We start from the raw sequence: 18,456 nt of genomic DNA on the forward strand, positions 1-18,456 counted from the left end.
ACCACCTTCTGTTATAAAACCCTAATTATGGAGAGCCTACCATTTCTCCATAATGGATGATACTCTATTTTAGCCCCCTATAAACTTCAGCTTTGAACACTGGTTTGGCCTGAAAATTGTCAGATATCTGTGAAGGCAAAAGAGAACATTTTTGCAAAGGGAGGGAGAGGGAACCACATCACAGTGTTTTTGAATTACAGATTACTCAAAAATTACCATGATTTCAAATATTGTCTTTTAAAATGTTTTTGTCTTTTATCTAGTTTACTGACACTCCTTCAAACTTTCCATGTGGTTAAAGTTCCTTGAAAACTCAAGTGCTGTCTATATATGGAAAAATATTTCAAAACTAAAAAAAAATATGGCTTTTCTGGATCGTTTTGGTCCAATCCTGTTCCTACTGAATTCAGTAATAGTTGTAAACCCAGTCCTATACCTACTGAAAACTTATTTCCTTGTTTTTATGAATTTGAGGTTTCTAAATGATGTTATAGGTAACTATGTTGTTAGGTAGCAATCTTAACTGGGTTTTGAGACAAGTTTTTTGGGAGGAGGTGTTTGTACGAGTTACCATTTAAAATACACCTATTACGAAAATATTATGGATGACATAATTTTCTCCATTGGGGTAAAGCATAGAATTAATGTCTGACTTTTCATATCTTCCCAGAGAGGCCCAACATGTTGCTTTCTCTCGTTCTTCTGTGAGGACAAGACATGAATAAATAACGTATTTCTGTGTATTAGGCTATGTCTACACTACAAGCTAGGAATATGATTCCCCACACTAGAGCTAGCCACTGCTGCTACCTGTACTACTGCAGCTACCCTACTATTTAGATTCACACCAGCTCTCACTGAGCTGTGTGCGTTTGTGCACACGAGCAGGGGAATCACCTCACCAGCTGCTACTGTAAACGTAGCCATAGTTTGCTCCCTGTATTGACTTTGCTCTTTCTGAGACTTTCAAATCCACACATCTAAAAGCATTTTAGCAACTGAGTAAATAGTAGTTTTCCTACTTTAATTTGTACACATATGTATTGTTGCTTGACAATAATGGAAGCTTTCTACAGAATTTTCCACTGAAAGTTACAAATGTGCCAACATAAATATAGCTCCACCCACTCCTCAACCTTTCTTGCACAGTACATAGATAGTTGCACATTCATGCTGAAAATGACTATGTTTGTATGTGTGCGCTCATTTCCCAGTAATTACATACACACACAGGACAGCCTGTATATGATCTTGTGAAAGCTAAGCCCACACATGAAATACCCATTTCCATCAAAGGGAACTCCACTCAGACAGATCTAGAGCAGGATATGATCTGGGTTTCAATCTTCATAAATCAAATAATATTTTTTAAATGTCATCCAAAGTGTCATATTTAAAATTGATTTCACATCTATGAAAGTATTTAGTTGTGTTAAATGGTATTTACTTTAAAAGATGGACAAGGCAGGTGAGCAACTCAACATGAGCTCCCAGTACCAGATGCTATCACAAAAAGGGCCAATGTAGCCTGGTCTACACTAGGCGTTTAAACTGGTTTTAGGAGCGTAAAACCGATTTAACGCCACAACCGTCCACACTAGGAGGCACCTTATATCGATTTTAATGACTCTTTAAACCGGTTTCTGTACTCCTCCCTAACGAGAGGAGTAACGCTAGTATCGGTATTAACATATCGGATTAGGGTTAGTGTGGACGCTGATCGACGGCATTGGCCTCCGGGAGCTATCCCACAGTGCACCAGTGACCGCTCTGGACCGCAATCTGAACTCGGATGCAGTGGTCAGGTAGACAGGAAAAGCTCCGCGAACTTTTGAATATTTCCTGTTTGCCCAGCGTGGAGCTCCGATCAGCACGGGTGGTGATGCAGTCCGAAATCAAAATAAAAAAAGAGCTCCAGCACGGACCATGAGGATGTGATCGCTGTAAGGGCAGGCAAATCCGTTCTATCAGCGCTCCGTTACAGAAGATGACATTCAGAATCCTTTTTTAAAAATCTCCAGACAGACGCCATAGCAGGGACTCAGCGCACTGCAGCGTGACAAGCGTAACGGAAAGCCAAAGAATCAAATGGACGCTCATGGACTGGAGGACTGAAGCTATCCCACAGTTCCTGCAGCCTCCGAAAAGTATTTGCATTCTTGGCTGAGCTCCAAATGCTTCTAGGGTCAAACACAGTGTCCGCGGTGGATCAGGGCATAGCTTGGCAATCTACTCACCCCCCCACACACACCCCCAGAAGCGAAAGGGAAAACAATCCTCTGACTCTTTTACATGTCACCCTATCTTTACTGAATGCTGCAGATAGACACGATGCTGCAGCCGTCAACACCAACATCATCACTCCCCCCCTGCCAGGGGTGGCTGATGGTACAAAAGGACTGGTAACCGTCCTCGTCATCAGCCTATTGGCACATGGGGCAGTAACCATGCTGACTAGCATCCGTCAGGTCGATCAAGGGCACATGGTCCTAATTTTTTCTGGTGGTGGATGGTGCAATATGGCTGGTAACCATCGTCATCATAGCAACAGGGGGCTGAGCTCCATCAGCCCCCACCCTTCATGTGTAAAGAAAAGATTCAGTTGCCCCTGGACTAGCAGAGGGATGCTGGGCTTCTCTCCTACACACTGCTTAATGTCCTGTCTGGACTATCATAGCAGCTGGAGGCTGCCTTCCACTCATTTCTCACTAACAAGTCACCATGTCTTATTCCTGCATTCTTTATTACTTCATCACACAAGTGGGGGGACAATGGTATGGTAGCCCAGGAAGGCTGGGGTAAGAACGGAATGAACAGGTGGTGTTGTTACAGGAGCACCCCCTGTGAATAGCATACAGATCATAATTTCTGCAGGATCTGACACAGAGCAGCTGTGCTCTCTGGTTCTATGATACAGTGGTTATCTAGTACACTTGCCTATATTCTAGGCAGGACTGATTCTATTTTTAGATACCAAAAAGGAGGGATTGACTCAGGGAGTCATTCCCAATTTTTTTTTTGCGCCCCTGGCTAAGAGCAGCCAGGGGCACTTATTACAGCAGCAAATGGTACAAAAGGACTGGTAGCCATGATCATCTTAGTTCCAATTTATGGAAGGGTTTGGATGGTGCAATATGGCTGGTAACCATCTCTGCTGTCATGCAAAAGCAAAAGCATGCTGCTGTGTAGCGCTGCTGAATCGCCTCTGTCAGCGGCATCTAGTACACATACGGTGAGAGTCACAAAAGGCAAAACAAGCTCCATGATTGCCATGCTATGGCATCTGCCAGGGCAATCCAGGGGGAAAAGGCGCGAAATGCTTGTCTGCCGTTGCTTTCCCAGAGGAAGGAGTGACTAACGACATTTACCCAGAACCGCCCGCGACAATGATTTTTGCCCCATCAGGCACTGGGATCTCAACCCGGAAGTTCCAAGGGGCGGCGGGGAAGGCTGCGGGAACTATGGGATAGCTAGGGAATAGCTACCCACAGTGCAACGCTCCAGAAGCCGACGCTAGCCTCGGACCATGGACGCACACCACCGAATTAATGTGCTTAGTGTGGCCGCGCGCAATCGATTTTATAAAATCTGTTTTACAAAACCGGTTTATGCAAATTCGGAATAGTCCCGTAGTGTAGACGTACCCTGTGATTCTTCAGTTTATAAACAGGGAAGTAGTAAGGAGGCGTATAGAGAGGATTTCTCCTCTGTATACTGCAGGGTTAAGACTGGCACCAGAATACCATGCACAGTTCTAGTCTCTGCATTTTTAAAGAATGTTGCTTGACAATGGTGCAGAAAGGAGCCTAAAAATGATTCTGGGGCTGGAGAAAATGCCTTACAGATAGAGACTTAAAGAACTGCTTAGCTTATCAAAAAGAAGAATGAGAGGTGACTTGATCAGAATGGGATCAAGTGGGAGAAAATAACAGGTACTAAAGGACTCCTTAAACCTAACAAAGAAAGACGTAACAAGAACCAACGGCTGGAAGCTGAAGCCAGACAAATACATATTGCAAATAAGGCCCACATTTACCAGTGAGGGTGATTAACCATTGAAACAGACTACCAATGGAAGCTGTGGATTCTCCATTTCTTAGTGCCTTCAAATCCAAGCTGGGTGCCTTTCTGGAAATTATGAGTTAACCCAACTTTAGTCAAATACAAGTTATTGACCTCAATGCAGAAGTAAGTGGGTGAAATTTAAGGACCTGTGATATGCAGGAGGTCAGACTTGATGATCTAATAGTCCCTTCTGGTCTTAAACTCTATGAATATGAATCCTATGAAATGTTAGGATAGAAGAAATGACAGTATATAATATTACTCTTTGTTTGCACTTCTAAACAGGGTCTTTATGAACTTAGTGTGCGTTACTTTGAAAATGACAGGTTGTAATGAACAAAAAATATTTTTCTTACAACAGAATGAGGCTTTCCTGCCATTATACCTTGAAAGTAGCTCAGTAAGAACATCTCCCCTTACTTCAATAGAGACTTCTTTCTCCATATTCATGACATGTTTACTAAAGTGAGACTTTAAACTGATACTCTTGGAAAAGGAATAATTGTTTACCTGTAATTCTGTTTCCCTGAAGATATCATTTGACTGTATTCCTACTCTTGGGTCTCAGCTTGTCAGCCTGGGACAGGATAGATTTGTCTCAAAGGCATCTGGGCCTCTCAGGCACAGCCTTATTCTAAGATCAAATGCTAGTGCCTCAGTACCTTCAAGAACATTTTGTTTTAGTTCCTTGAGGAGGGGAAAAACAAGGCTCCTCACATTCAAAATATAATAGATACCAAAGGCTATTTGTGATAGGAGGAAACTTTCAGGGGAAAAAAATAGTAATTGAAACTGTAGGCCCATCTATATATCTAAGAGGAGGAAGGCATGTGAAGTAGGAATTCAAACAAATGACCCCCCAGAGAAGCAGAATTGTCAATAAGTAATTATTCTTTCTTTATCACACTGACTTGGTTCCTACTCTTAGAGGCTAAAAACCACAGGGCAGTCTCCAAAAACCCCAGTTTTAGAGGAATAAAATAAACTATACAAAATAGTTTTAGACAGTCCAGAGAATGATGGAGACTTCTCAAATTTCCCCCAAAAAACAGATGCTGGGAGAACTAGAAACAGAGCAAGATTCAGGCACAGGCTAGAGCCCCAGCTCCTGGAGATTTGTGATTACAGTAGAATGTAAGCTTTCAGTGTAAGAAGGTAAGTTTCTACTCCCAGTGGTGGGAAGGAAAAGTTTGAAAATATGACGTGACTGTAACTGATTCAGTGACTTCTGCCTGAAATGGCAGGGAGCCTGAAAAAATAGCTATGGGATGGGTTCATTTGAATGGGGTGTTAACTCCAAAATCCTCTGCTCTGGAGGGCCCTACCAACATCATCCAACAAAGGAGTCTCTCTGTGGCAGGAGAAGTGTGCAGTGAGCCCAGTCAAGAGTGCAGTGAGATATCCCAACAGCTCAAGTGTAAGTTCTGGAGGGTCCCCACCTCTTTTAAAGAGAAGGGGAAAGAAAGCCTTACTTCCACTCCTGCTCCTGCTTCTGGGGAGTGAAAGGAGCCCCATGCCACTGTCTCAGCCTTTCTGGGAGGGGTAGCGGGCTTTCTGACACTGCCATTCGAAGTAGGAGGCATGACCCTGGTGAGGGGCAGGCCCACAAGAGAATAGGCCTTGAGAATCCCCATTTGTGATGTGCTTGGGGACCCAGAATTACCTTAATCCAGCCCTGGTTGGAAGAAATACGGAACAAGCATCAATAGCCAAAGACACCAAAGATAATGAATTAAACAGGAAACCTGACACTTAAAGTTAAGCGTCAACACTCTGGAAGCACAGTGTGCTGAGAAGGCCAAACTACTGACAAAACACTGAGACTATCAACCTACTGAGAAGCCAAAGGAATGTCTGAGGGAAGTGACAAGGCCAGTGACCAACAGACACCTGCTGAAGTCACTGGAGCATGTGAACCATGCAAGTCAAAAGGTGCTCCCTATCTCAAGGAGATGACAACAACCTCATGATGTCCCCAGCTACCCAGCTAAAAGCTCTGAAGGAAAACTAGCACCGGCGAATGAGATGGCTAGAGGAGAAATCAAATGGTATAGAAATGGTGTCCACACCAGTGTCGAAGTCTGTAGGGGTGGCAGACAACAGGGATCATCTAGAATGACCCCAGCTCTGACAGGGAGCTTGTGAGCTGGCTAAGACCAGACAGGAACAAAAATGGAATGTCCAGAATGAGGCACTGTCATTTGATCTCAAAATGAGGTGAGCCAGCCTGTGTCTCAAAGGGCAAACATTTCTGAGTGTCAGGGCATTTGGGCATGTACACTAGCAAGCTGAGACCCAAGAGTGGAGCTCCAGTATCTTTAGAATACAATCTACATGCCGATAACTTAGTGTATTAGCATAAGACACATCCTTAAAGATGAAAACACATCCTTACAGATGAACTGAAAGGTAAAGTGAAATTGAAGTTAAGCCCAGAAACATGTATTGTATGCCCCCACTCACCTGGCTGTGGATGAATTTAAACACAGAAATACATTTTAACTAAGCTTCTTAAATATGGCTTTCCCCCTTGAAATCCTTCTGGGGGGAGAAGTGCCCCAGAATGCATCACTCTGATAACACAGATACAGTTAGCTAAGTGAACTTCAATCTATCTAGTTAGCTAGGTTATCATCTGGCACTCTGTACTGTAATGGTAGACTTTTGTTATCAATGATATCACAGGTTATATTATTCTATGACACCTGCAGGGGAAAAAAGGAAGTGCTCAAAGTAATTCAGAGAAAAAAACATTTCAACATTCTGCACCTAATACAATAAAATCCTAATCTTTGTTGGGGACCTCTACAGGCTACTGTAATAGAAACAGTAAAATAATAATATTTTTGCAGTGGATAATAGCAACATGTATTTTAAAATTTACTACAGCACTCAGTAGACTCTTGGTTTAGTACTTCCCAATCATGATCTTTTATTTTATCACTTTGTAATTCCCTAGCCTATTGTTATTTTTAGGCTTCAATTATAGTATTAGGGAGTAAGACTTTTTCCATATAAGAACTAGTGCTGAATGACCAAGAGTTTCATCAACAATGAGAGAACAATTTACAAAAACCATTGTAAATACTTGGATTTCTAACACTACTGTTACTTTAAAGCATTTTTATTTGATTTATAAATATAAAGATCCTGTAAAAAATGTAAATAATTACTTTGTGGCTTTTCTATTTGCAAAGGGTTCTGCTTTCCTGTTCATTCCTTGGGACTGTAGCACAGAAGACTTCTAGGCCAAAGAGTTTTCCTTCCTCATTATTTATTTCAGGCCTTTTGGACCCAATACTGAGAGGTGCTATACACCCTGACCTGGAAGTTCATGCCAGTTGGTCCATTGCAAAAGGCACTCAGCACCCATAAGACCAGTCAATTTTATTCCTGGAGTTTGCAACTGTCCTGACAAATCTAATCTCACTCCATAACTAATCCTGTAGCCCTAATACAGGCACTGGCAGCACCAAAATTTTGTCTCAGATAGGACTACGGGACTGGGCCTTAGTACTTAGAATAAGTACTTTTCCTCAGGAGCCAGATCTCAATTCCTTGCCTTTCTGTGTGTTTGCTTCTTGGAGGAACTCAAAGAACATGAACATACGCTAATTAAGTTCTTCCTCTATATTTTAAAGGGGAAAGTACACTAAAATATATAACATGCACTTACCAGACCATTGCAGTTGCTTAAAGCCACTTTAGTGGTGCTATGTTGGTCTTGCAAATATCCTGTGTAATGACAGTGGTCTAACAAATCATGTTTCCATTTAGGTCCATCTTTCCCCCAGTATTCTACTGTAAAATGTTTGGACACCAAATCTGTGTTGAGAATCAGGTTTAAATGAAAGTGCTTGCCATAGGCAGAAAGTTTAAAAAATAATTTAGATGCTTGGTCATAAAGGTCTGTACTCCTCTTCCTTCTGCTTGAGGGTTCATCATCTTTCACAGTAAAGCTGAGGAAGGCTCCATTTTGATCAACCCTTATTGGGACTGTTAGTTGGTAATGTTCAAGGTAAGACAGGAATTCCTCTTTGTAATCACAAGGTAAGCCAGTCCAGGAAATGGGCATAAAAGAAAAGAAAATATAACAGGAAACAACAAGTAGTAGTATAAACATTAACCACAGCTGGCTAAATCCCATCACCCTCATGAGTGAAAGTTGATTGCAGGTATATACAAGGTGAAAAGCTTTGCTAAATAAAATCAAGGAAAATATTCTATTTTTAAAAAGAGTCAGCAAAATTCATGCAGGTCCCTGTTAATTTGATGTCACTAGAAATGCAAATATTTCAAATACACTATATATTTTTCCTATTTAACCTACTATGTAAACATTTGGGGCTACACTCTACACTGTGAAGAATGTACATCTACCAATGATTTCATTTAAAGACAAAAACTATTAGATCCACCTGCAAAAATAAAAACAGTTGCAATGAAAAAATATCTTTGTAAAAGCATTTAAATGTATCCTCATTTCACTAAAAAAGCCTACAAATGCAAATATTTCAAGATATGTTTTAGACTCTTCTAGTTTCTGCAATTTTAAAAAATGTTTATGAGAACATGGCCAGTCTTTAACATGCTATTGCGTTATGATTAAATTTAATTTGCGGGACTTTGTTCTAGTTAAAGTTAGAAATAAAAGAAATTAAAACATCAATCTCAAGATACACTTTGACCTAATGGGTTTCTCTGTACATGAACTTTCATCATAGGTGCTGGAACTAGGAGTGCTGGGGGTGCTATCACACCCCCTGGCTTGAAGTGGTTTCCATCATATACAGGATTTGCAGTTTGGTTCAATGGCTCTCAGCACCCCCACTATACAAATTGTTCCAACACCCCTGACTTTCATGATAATAAATCATGAGAAAACTACATAAGTGTCAGTATGATTACTAGCTATTTATATAACAAAGGCTTAGGAAAGCATTACCTGAAATTAGTGCAAAAGGGATATATCTTTCCATCTATAAAAGTGGGACCCCTACCTTGAGAATTATATGAAAGCCTGTTGTCACTGTGAAATTCCGATGAAGCCATGACTAGGCTCAAAATCCAGGTCAACGTCTTCCACAAAATTTCCATAATTTAGAAAAACAGAAAGGGTTTGGGTTTTTTTGGAGGGCTACCTATGTGCTATAGAGTTAACTCCACTCCAGAATCGCACCATAACAGGGATATTTATTTTATATTTCTTCCAATATAATTATTGGATGTTCCACTTTTTGACAGGTACTCTTTTCCAACAACTTGAGCTTTCTTCTATATCTGCAGTCATTTTCTCAGTTCAAAAATAAGTATGTTGTAAAATTCCTTTAGATATCAATAAGGTGTCAGACTTGATAGTTATTAAACTTTGTCCATTTCTTTACCTAAAAAAAGAAAAAAAAAGGCATGTCAAAGTAAGGTCTACTTTAAATTGGAAGATCTATACTGCAAAAATGCTATCCAAATGTCATGAATTACTACATAGTCGGCAATCAGATTTGAACATTGTTGCTTGTATGGTCTAAGGCCCCAATCCTGCAGAAACTTATACACACACTTTAACAAACATGTACAAAGCTAAACATATTGCTTTAAATATAAATGCTTGGCTCACTGTAGTCAGTGCAATGTTTCACTGATTTCAATAGTGGATAATTAGACCCAATATGCTGGCAGACAAAGGAAGAACCTGGGAATACATCATAACGTTTTCTGACAGAGAAATGTATGGTTATCTAATCTACAACATGAACGTTATTGTTATTATTATTCATTCAGGGCTCACCCTGAACCCCTTATGCAGGCAAAATTCAGTTTAACCTCAATGGAAGTTTCCCATGTGTTTCTGCTAGAGAATTAAGTTAATCATTTGAAATTATTAATTGCATTAATTTTGTGTTTCAAACATTAGCAAAGACATTTTGTACATACAACTCATCATTTAATGTATTTGTACACACTTTAATTATTTTAGTATGCTGGGATCTGTACATATTGTTGATAATGACACATTACGAAAATACTGGTCTTAAAATTTTATACAGCAATCTGTAACACCTGCCTCACACCGAGCTCTGTGGGTCCCCCAGTAGTCACAACAAAACACATGAAAAGTTGAAAACATTTTAAATAAAAATACCCAATACCATATGAAGTCACTCTAACATCTACAGCTGGAAGGAACTTATGTTACCTCAGAATTGTAGCAAAACAGAAGGTCTGCTCTTACAGCTTTTACTCTCACAAAAAGTCCTATTGAAGTCAATGAAATTACTTGCATGAGTAATGGTTGCAGAATCAAGATCATAATGTGCAGCACTGTTCAAAGTGTATATAACAGGTAGCTTAGAGGGCCAAGCGGCCTAGTGGTTGGAGCACATGGCTCTCAGCCCCGTTGGTTGAGGAGACTCAGACTTTAAGGACAGGGGATGGTAGGGGGACCCAGGCCCTCCCTCTCCACTGGGTCCCAGTCCAGGGCCCTGTGTACATCAACCCCTTAACAGGACAAGACCCTCCCAGCAGGGAGTCAAAATCCACTGTCTTGGGTTACTTCCTACCAGTCTGTTCAGTTTGGTGCATGGCCCTGCTAGTCCAATTTGCTGGGCAGCTTCCTTCCTATAGGGTCCCCTCTTGGGTCTTGGGCAACACCTTGCCGCAGTCCCAAGCTCCTTCGGGCAGGGCAGCCGGAAGTTGGTGAGGTCGAGCCCCACAATCTCACTGGGGTTCTCTCACTCAGTTACCTGAGGTGCTGGAGGGTCCTAAGTCTTCCTCGCAATCTCCCTTGGCTGGGGAGACAGCATTTATTGCCTGGGGGCTTCCTTGGCTGGCGGGCTAGTGCTCCTTCCCCTCAGGTAGGGAGGCAGCTGGCTCCTGCCTCTTTGCCAAACTAAGCCCTGAAGTGAGCCAGGCTCTCTCCTTTTTCCCCCTGTCCAAGCCTGGCATTGGCTGCAAGTATAACGGAGCAGAGCTAGTTGGGCCCAAGGACTCTCTTTAACCCCTGCTGTGCTGGTTGGCAGTTTCTCTGCTTCATCACAGTGTTCAACCAATTTCTCAATAAACTCAACATCTAGTTAGATCAATTTATTTATTAGCACTGCAGTGAAGACTAGCCATGTTCTGTAACCAGTGTTTAAAATGTAACTAATTATTGCTACATATTATATTGTTATTTTAGCTTTCTTCTCAAAATAGCATATAGTATTTAATTATGGTATGATGAGGAAATAACAGTGATATTAAAGAATACTTTTCAAGCAAATGGCAAGTCTAAGCTGGTAAGGGTTTTTTTCAGGGAAAAGGGGGGATTTAGTGTTGTAATTCATAGATTTTAAGCCCCGAAAGGACCATAACGAGCATCTAATCTGACTGCCTGTATAACACTGGCCTTAGAATTCATTTAGAAACATGTTGTTTATTAAAACCACTTGGTTAAACTACAGTTTATGTTTTAGATAGTTAATTTGATTTGAAGATTTCAAGAGATGATAAATCCACCACATTCTTAGATAAATTGCTCCAATGGTTAGTTACCCTCAATATTAAAAAGTGTGCCTTACTTCCAATTTGGATTTGTCTAGCTTCAGTATCTAGCCACTGGATTATGTTCTGTCTTTGTCTGTTATTAAAGAGCCCTCTAACTATCAGAAATCTTCTCGAATGCAGGTACTGATAGACTCTGATCAAATTGCCTCTTAATCTTCTTTTTGATAAACTATGGCTCCATCAGGACTTCTTTAAAGACCTCAAAATCAAGAAGGAATCCTAAAAAAGTAGAAACAAATGGATAAATTGCTAAGTAGGGAACGAAATAATAGCACAAGTATGTAGGGACAAAATCAGAAAGGCTAAGCCACAAAATGAGTTACACTGAGCAAGGGACATAAAAGGTAATAAGAACAGGCTCATTAAATACATAAGGAGCAAGAGAAAGATGAAGGAAAGCATAGGTCCTCTACTTAGCAGAGTAGGAGCGCTAATAACTGATTAGATCAAGAAGGCTGAGGTGTTTAATGCCTATTTTGCTTCAGTTTTCACTAAAAAAGGTTAATGATGACTAGATATTCAACATAATTAATATTAACAAGAGGGAAGGAACACAAGCATAAGAGAGAAAGAACACATAAAAGAATATTTAGACAAGTCAGATGCATTCAAGTTAGCAAGGTTTGACTAAATTCATCCTAGGGTAGTTAGGGAACTAGCTGAAGCAATCACGGAACCATAGAACTCATAAAGGACAAGAGAGGTCCCAAAAGACTGGAGAAGGGCAAATGTTGTACAGATCTTTAAAAAGGAGAATGAAGAGGGCCCAGGGAACCTAACTTTAATACCTGGAACAAATTATTAAATAATTTGTAAGCACATAGAGAATAATAGGGTTATAGCACTAGCCACCACAGATTTGTCAAGAAGAAACCTAATTTCCTTCTTTGATGTGGTTACTGGCCTAGTGGATGGGGGAAAGCTGTAGACATGATATATCTTGATTTTGTAAGTCTTTTAACACAGGCCCAGATGAGATTCTCATAAGCAAACTAGGGAAATATTGTGAATTAAATTTCTATACGGTGGGTGCACAACTGACTGAAAGACCATACTCAAAGAGTAGTTATCAATGATTCTCTGTCAAACTTGGAGGATGAATCTATGCCAGGGGTCGGCAACCTTTCAGAAGTGGTGTGCCAAGTCTTCATTTATTCACTCTAATTTAAGGTTTTGCGTGCCAGTAATACATTTTAACGTTTTTAGGTCTCTTTCTATAAGTCTAGAATATATAACTAAACTATTGTTATATGTAAAGTAAATAAGGTTTTTTAAATGTTTAAGAAGCTTAATTTAAAATTAAATTAACACGCAGAGGCCCCTGGACCAATGGTCAGGACCCAGGCAGTGTGTGTACCACTGAAAATCAGCTCGTGTGCCACCTTCAGCACACGTGCCATAGGTTGTCTACCCCTGATCTATGCTGTCCTGCAGGGGTCAGTCCTGGGTCAGGTACTATTCAAAATGTCATTAATGACTTGGATAATGGAATAGAGAGTATGCTTATAAAATCTGTGGATGACACCAAGCTGGGAAGGGTTGCAAGAACTTTGGAGGATAGGATTAGAATTCAAAATGATCTTGACAAATTGGAGCATTGGTATGAAATCAACTAAATGAAATGCAGTGAACACAAGTTCAAAATACTACATGTATGAAGGAAAAATCAAATGCACAACTAGAAAATGGGGAATTACTGGCTAGGTAGTAGTACTGCTGAAAAGGATCTGGGGGTTACAGTGGATCACAAATTGAATATGATTCAACAACATCTCATGCATCCGATGAAGTGGATATTCACCCACAAAAGCTCATGCTCCAAAACGTCTGTTAGTCTATAAGGTGCCACAGGACTCTTTGTTGCTTTTACAGATCCAGACTAACACGGCTACCCCTCTGATACATGATTCAACAATGTGATGCAGCTGTGAAAAAAGGCTAATATTATTTTGGAGTCTATTAACAGGAGTGTCATATGGGCAGTAACTGTCCTACTCTACTCATCACTGGTGAAACCTCAGCTAGAGTACCTGACCTATCAGAAAAGGTTAAAAAAATAGGCATGCTTAGTCTTGAGAAAAGAAGACTGAGGGATGATCTGATAACAGTCTTCAAACATGTTAAGGCAATAGAGGACAGTGATTAATTGTTCTCCATGTCCACTGAAGGTGAGACAATACATAATGGGCTTAGTCTGCAGCAAGAGAGATTTAGGTTACATATCAGGAAAAACTTTCTAACTATAAGAGTAGTTAAGTTCTGGAATAGTTTTTCTTGGAAATCTGGAGGATTTTAAGACCAAATTGGACAAATACTTGTTAGGGATGGTCTAGGTTTACTTAGTCCTGCCTCAGCGCAGGGGGCTGGACTTGATGACCTCTCAAGGTCCCTTCCAGCCCTACATGTCTACAATTCCATTGAGCTTCTTAAATCTCTCACTGTCAGGCAGGTTTTTCAGGCCTCTAATAATTCTGTAGCTCTTTTCTGAACACTTTCCAGTTTGTCAACAATTTTTTTAACGTGTGGATAACCAAAACTGGATACTGTATTCCAGTAATGGTCTTGTGAATGCTGTATACAGAATTAGTATCACCTCTCGACTCCTATTTGATATTCCCCTCTTTATACATGCAAGGATCACACCAGTCCTCTTAGCCACAACATCACAGTAGGAAGCTCATATTCTGTATGTGTGTATGATGTATTGTCCTAACAGCACAGTCTCCTTCAACTGTAGAGCCAAAGGGGACTAGATGGCTCAAAATACTACTAGTCAGATATGGTACCTTTTATCTCTACGTCATTTGTTCTAATTAACACTGGTCAGTAGTAGTGGCCAAAATTTGAACAAGTGACCTAAACACCAGTGGCCTGCATGAAATGGGTTGATGGTCTCAGTGTAAGGGCTTGTCTACATGGCAAGCCAAGGTGTGAATCTACTGTGTGCCCGCTTGCAATGCAGTAACATCCTATGTAGACATTGCTACAGTGCAGTGAAAGTCCTGAATAGTCCCCTTACTATACTTTAGGGGACAATTGTTCACACAACAAGATCCCCAAGAGGGTTAGTACACTTGATGGAAATTTCACTGACTTTTTAGTCTGTTTTCCAGCAGCACTGCAGATGGTGTACGCACTATCTAAACAGGCCATGGGTGTTTATACTACTGCTCCAAGCCTTAAGACTGAGAATGGACATGGAGGCTGAACCACACTCTCAACTCTAGACTGGTCCTTCCAAAGCTGGAGAAGTGTGTACAAGCTTCCACTGGCTACTGCATACCTGCTCTGTGAATAAATTGAGGATTTCAGTCTCCACTGCTATCAAGCTGATACCTTTTGTCGGCCCTAAATGTTCATTAATAAATAAATAAATTGTATAGGGAATGAACTATATGCATATCCAAGGTAATAGTTTGTGATTTCATTTTCTTAACATTTATCAAAATGCAACAGCTACCACATACATGAAAACACCATGCTAGAGTGGTGAAGGAAAAGATGCAAGAAGTATTTCGAAATCTGAGATAGAGCTGTTAAAAACTGCACACACAGCAGGGAGCTCTGTGGGCTATGGGGTGATGGGTTTAGCAGCTTTCCACTGGTTCCAAACTTCCATTTCTTCTTCCTTGTTATGCTACTGTTCAAATGCAATAACTATAAGTGGCCATAACACCATATAGCTACACTGAGGGCTTGGCTACACTGGAGAGTTACAGCGCTGGTGGTGGCTTTACAGCGCTGCAACTCACTCACCGACCACACTTGCAAGGCACATACAGCGCTGTATCTCCCTGGCTACAGCGCTGGCTGTACTCCACGTCTGCCTGGGGAATAATGACTGCAGCGCTGATGATGCAGCGCTGCTCCACCAGTGTGGCCACCAAAAGCGCTGTTATTGGCCTCCAGAGGTATTCGGAGGTATCCCAGAATGCCTGTTCAGCCACTCTTCTCATCAGTTCAAACTCTGCTGCCCTGGCCTCAGGTGACCCACCCTTTAAACACCCCGGGAATTTTAAAAATCCCCTTCCTGTTTGCTCAGCCAGGTGTGGAGTGCAATCAGTGAATCTTTCCAGGTGACCATGCCTCCACGCGCCAAACGAGCCCCAGCATGGAGCAATGGCGAGTTGCTGGACCTCATCAGTGTTTGGGGGGAGGAAGCTGTGCAGTCCCAGCTGCGCTCCAGCCGTAGGAATTACGATACCTATGGGCAGCTATCAAGGACCATGCTGGAAAGGGGCCATGACCGGGACGCGCTGAAGTGCAGGGTTAAAGTGAAGGAGCTGCGGAGTGCCTATTGCAAAGCCCGCGAGGGAAACCGCCACTCCAGCGCTGCCCCCACGACCTGCCATTTTTACAAAGAGCTGGACGCGATACTTGGGGGTAACCCCACCACCACTCCAGGACCACGATGGACACTTCAGAGCGGGGGGGGAGGAGGAGGGGGAGGAGGAGGAAACTGAGAGTGAGGGTACGGGGGTGGGGGGGAGACACCCCGGAGTCCCTGGAGGCATGCAGCCAGGAGCTCTTCTCAAGCCAGGAGGAAGGTAGCCAGTCACAGCAGCAGGTACTTGGTGGAGGACAAACAGAGGAGCGGGTTTCCGGTAAGCGGCTTTTATTTTCAGGATGGACATTTTTCGGGAGAGGAGGGAGGGTTCTGCATGCATGCATGCCTAGTGGAATAGTGCATTGATGTGGTCTATCACGTCACAGTAATCGGCCTCAGTAATCTCTTCAAAAGTTTCAGCCAGAGCGTGGGCAATGCGCTTGCGCAAGTTTATTGGGAGAGCCACTGTTGTCCTTGTCCCAGTCAGGCTAACACGTCCGCGCCCCTGCGAGGGGTGGGGGGACCATTGCAAGACACAGGCAAGATGCATAGGGGCCAGGGTGGAATCTGCATTGCAGTAGAAGACCCTCCTGCTCTTCCCAGGTGACCCGCAGCAGCGAGATATCTTCCAGGATCAACTCCTGTAGAAAATGTTGGGAGAGTGTTCAGTGTAGGTGCCCCCTGCAGCTGTTTGCTTTCCCCAATGCACCGAAACCCCGAGGACAGTACAGCCCTGAAGCAATCAGTCCCCCTTACTCACCATTTTGGGGCTCCTGTGGGTTATGTGAGCTCTCTTTGGTATGGGAAAATTATGCTATTGTGAAGACTGTAAACTCCTTCACTGTGTGGGAATAACTGTCTGATATAAACAATGCTGCCTCTGTTAAGTGTTGCCTTTTTTGCCTTTCCACAAGCAACCTTGAGATCTCGGCTGCCCATGTTATCAACAGCTCAAAGACTCCAAAACCTCTGGAAGAAGCTGCGAAAAAGCAAAGACATGCTGCAAGCAGTTATGGATCACTCTGTCACAGAGAATCAAAAACTGCAGGACTGGAGGGAAAGGGAAAGCAGGATCCGCCAGAAAAACGCAGCGGCCAGGAAGAAAAGCATAAAGCAGCTGATAAGCATCCTGGCGCGCCAAGCGGACTCTATCCAGGTGCTCGTAGCCATGCAGGCAGAGCACTACCGCGCCGGGTCTCCTGCCCCCGTCCCAAAGCTCTTTCCCTTGTGCCCCAATGTCAGCTCAAAACCCCCTTCCCCAGCATCCAGGTTCTTACCACCACCAGCTGCCTCCAACACCTGTACGTTCACCAACCAGCCCTGAGAACTACGACCCTTACCCTCTGCACTCAACCCCCATTACCATGCAGTATAGGCATCCTGAAGTGCAGCAGTCATTGCACAGCACTCCAGACAGGACATATTCAAACCTGTGACTGTACAGTTCCCCATCCCACCCCCCTGCCCTTTTAGGTTCCTAAAATGTTGTGTGTCTGTCAATAAAGTTATTTTCTTTTCAATAAATGAATTCTTGGCTTTGAAAACAGTCTTTATTATTGCAGAAAGTCAAAGATACCTTAGCCCAGGAAAGAAACAGGCACTGCAAATCAGCTTAGGAAACACGGAAACTACTAACATTGTAACCACTGCACTTCACTCCCGTGCAAGGTACCAAACATTACTGTTGGTTTTCAGGCTCAAATTCCTCCCTCAAGGCATCCCTAATCCTTGCAGTCCTGTGCTGGGCCTCTCTAGTAGCCCTGCTCTCTTTCACCCTTCCCTTCACAAATATTATGGAGGGTACAGCACGCGGATATAACCGCGGGGATGCTGCTTTCCCCCATGTCTAGCTTCCCATACAGAGATCGCCAGCGCTCCTTTAAATGGCCAAAAGCACACTCCACAGTCATTCGGCACCGGCTCAGCCTGTAGTTGAACGGGTCCTTGCTCCTGTCAAGCTTCCCTGTATACAGTTTCATGAGCCAAGGCATTAATGGGTAAGCAGGGTCTCCAAGGATCACAATGGGCATTTCGACGTCCCCTACTGTGATCTTCCAGTCTGGGAAAAAAGTCCCTGCCTGCAGCCTCCTGAACAGGTCAGCGTTCTGAAAGATGCGTGCATCATGCACCTTTCCAGGCCAGCCTGTGTTAATGTCAATGAAATGCCCACTGTGATCCACAAGCACCTGGAGAACCATAGAGAAATACCCCTTCCGATTAACGTACTCGGATGCTAGGTGGGGTGGTGCCAGAATAGGAATATATGTCCCATCTATCGCTCCTCCACAGTTAGGGAAACCCATTTGTGCAAAGCCATCCACAATGTCCTGCACGTTCCCCACAGTCATGGTTCTTCTTAGCAGGATGCGATTAATGGCCCTGCAAACTTGCATCAACATGATTCCAACAGTTGATTTTCCCACTCCAAACTGGTTCCCGACCGATCAGTAGCTGTCTGGAGTTGCCAGCTTTCAGATTGCAATAGCCACTCGCTTCTCCACCAGCAGGGCAGCTCTCCATCT

At 42.6% G+C, this 18,456-nt stretch overlaps 1 protein-coding gene across 1 annotated transcript in view; it reads right to left on the minus strand.

Annotated features, from left to right (window-relative positions):
• ADAMTS6 (ADAM metallopeptidase with thrombospondin type 1 motif 6) overlaps window positions 1-18,456 on the minus strand; it is a 311,564-nt gene that overhangs the window by 289,861 nt on the left and 3,247 nt on the right. The window contains exons 2-3 of the mRNA XM_039545681.1: window positions 9,066-9,449; window positions 7,742-8,100 (exon numbers count right to left, since the gene is read on the minus strand). Of these exons, the coding sequence (XP_039401615.1) occupies window positions 7,742-8,100; window positions 9,066-9,162 (456 nt within the window). The 5' untranslated portion in view covers window positions 9,163-9,449. The remainder of the gene's footprint in view (window positions 1-7,741; window positions 8,101-9,065; window positions 9,450-18,456) is intronic.

This window comes from Mauremys reevesii, linkage group 6, assembly GCF_016161935.1.
Source record: "Mauremys reevesii isolate NIE-2019 linkage group 6, ASM1616193v1, whole genome shotgun sequence".
In the NCBI taxonomy this organism is placed as follows: domain Eukaryota; kingdom Metazoa; phylum Chordata; order Testudines; family Geoemydidae; genus Mauremys; species Mauremys reevesii.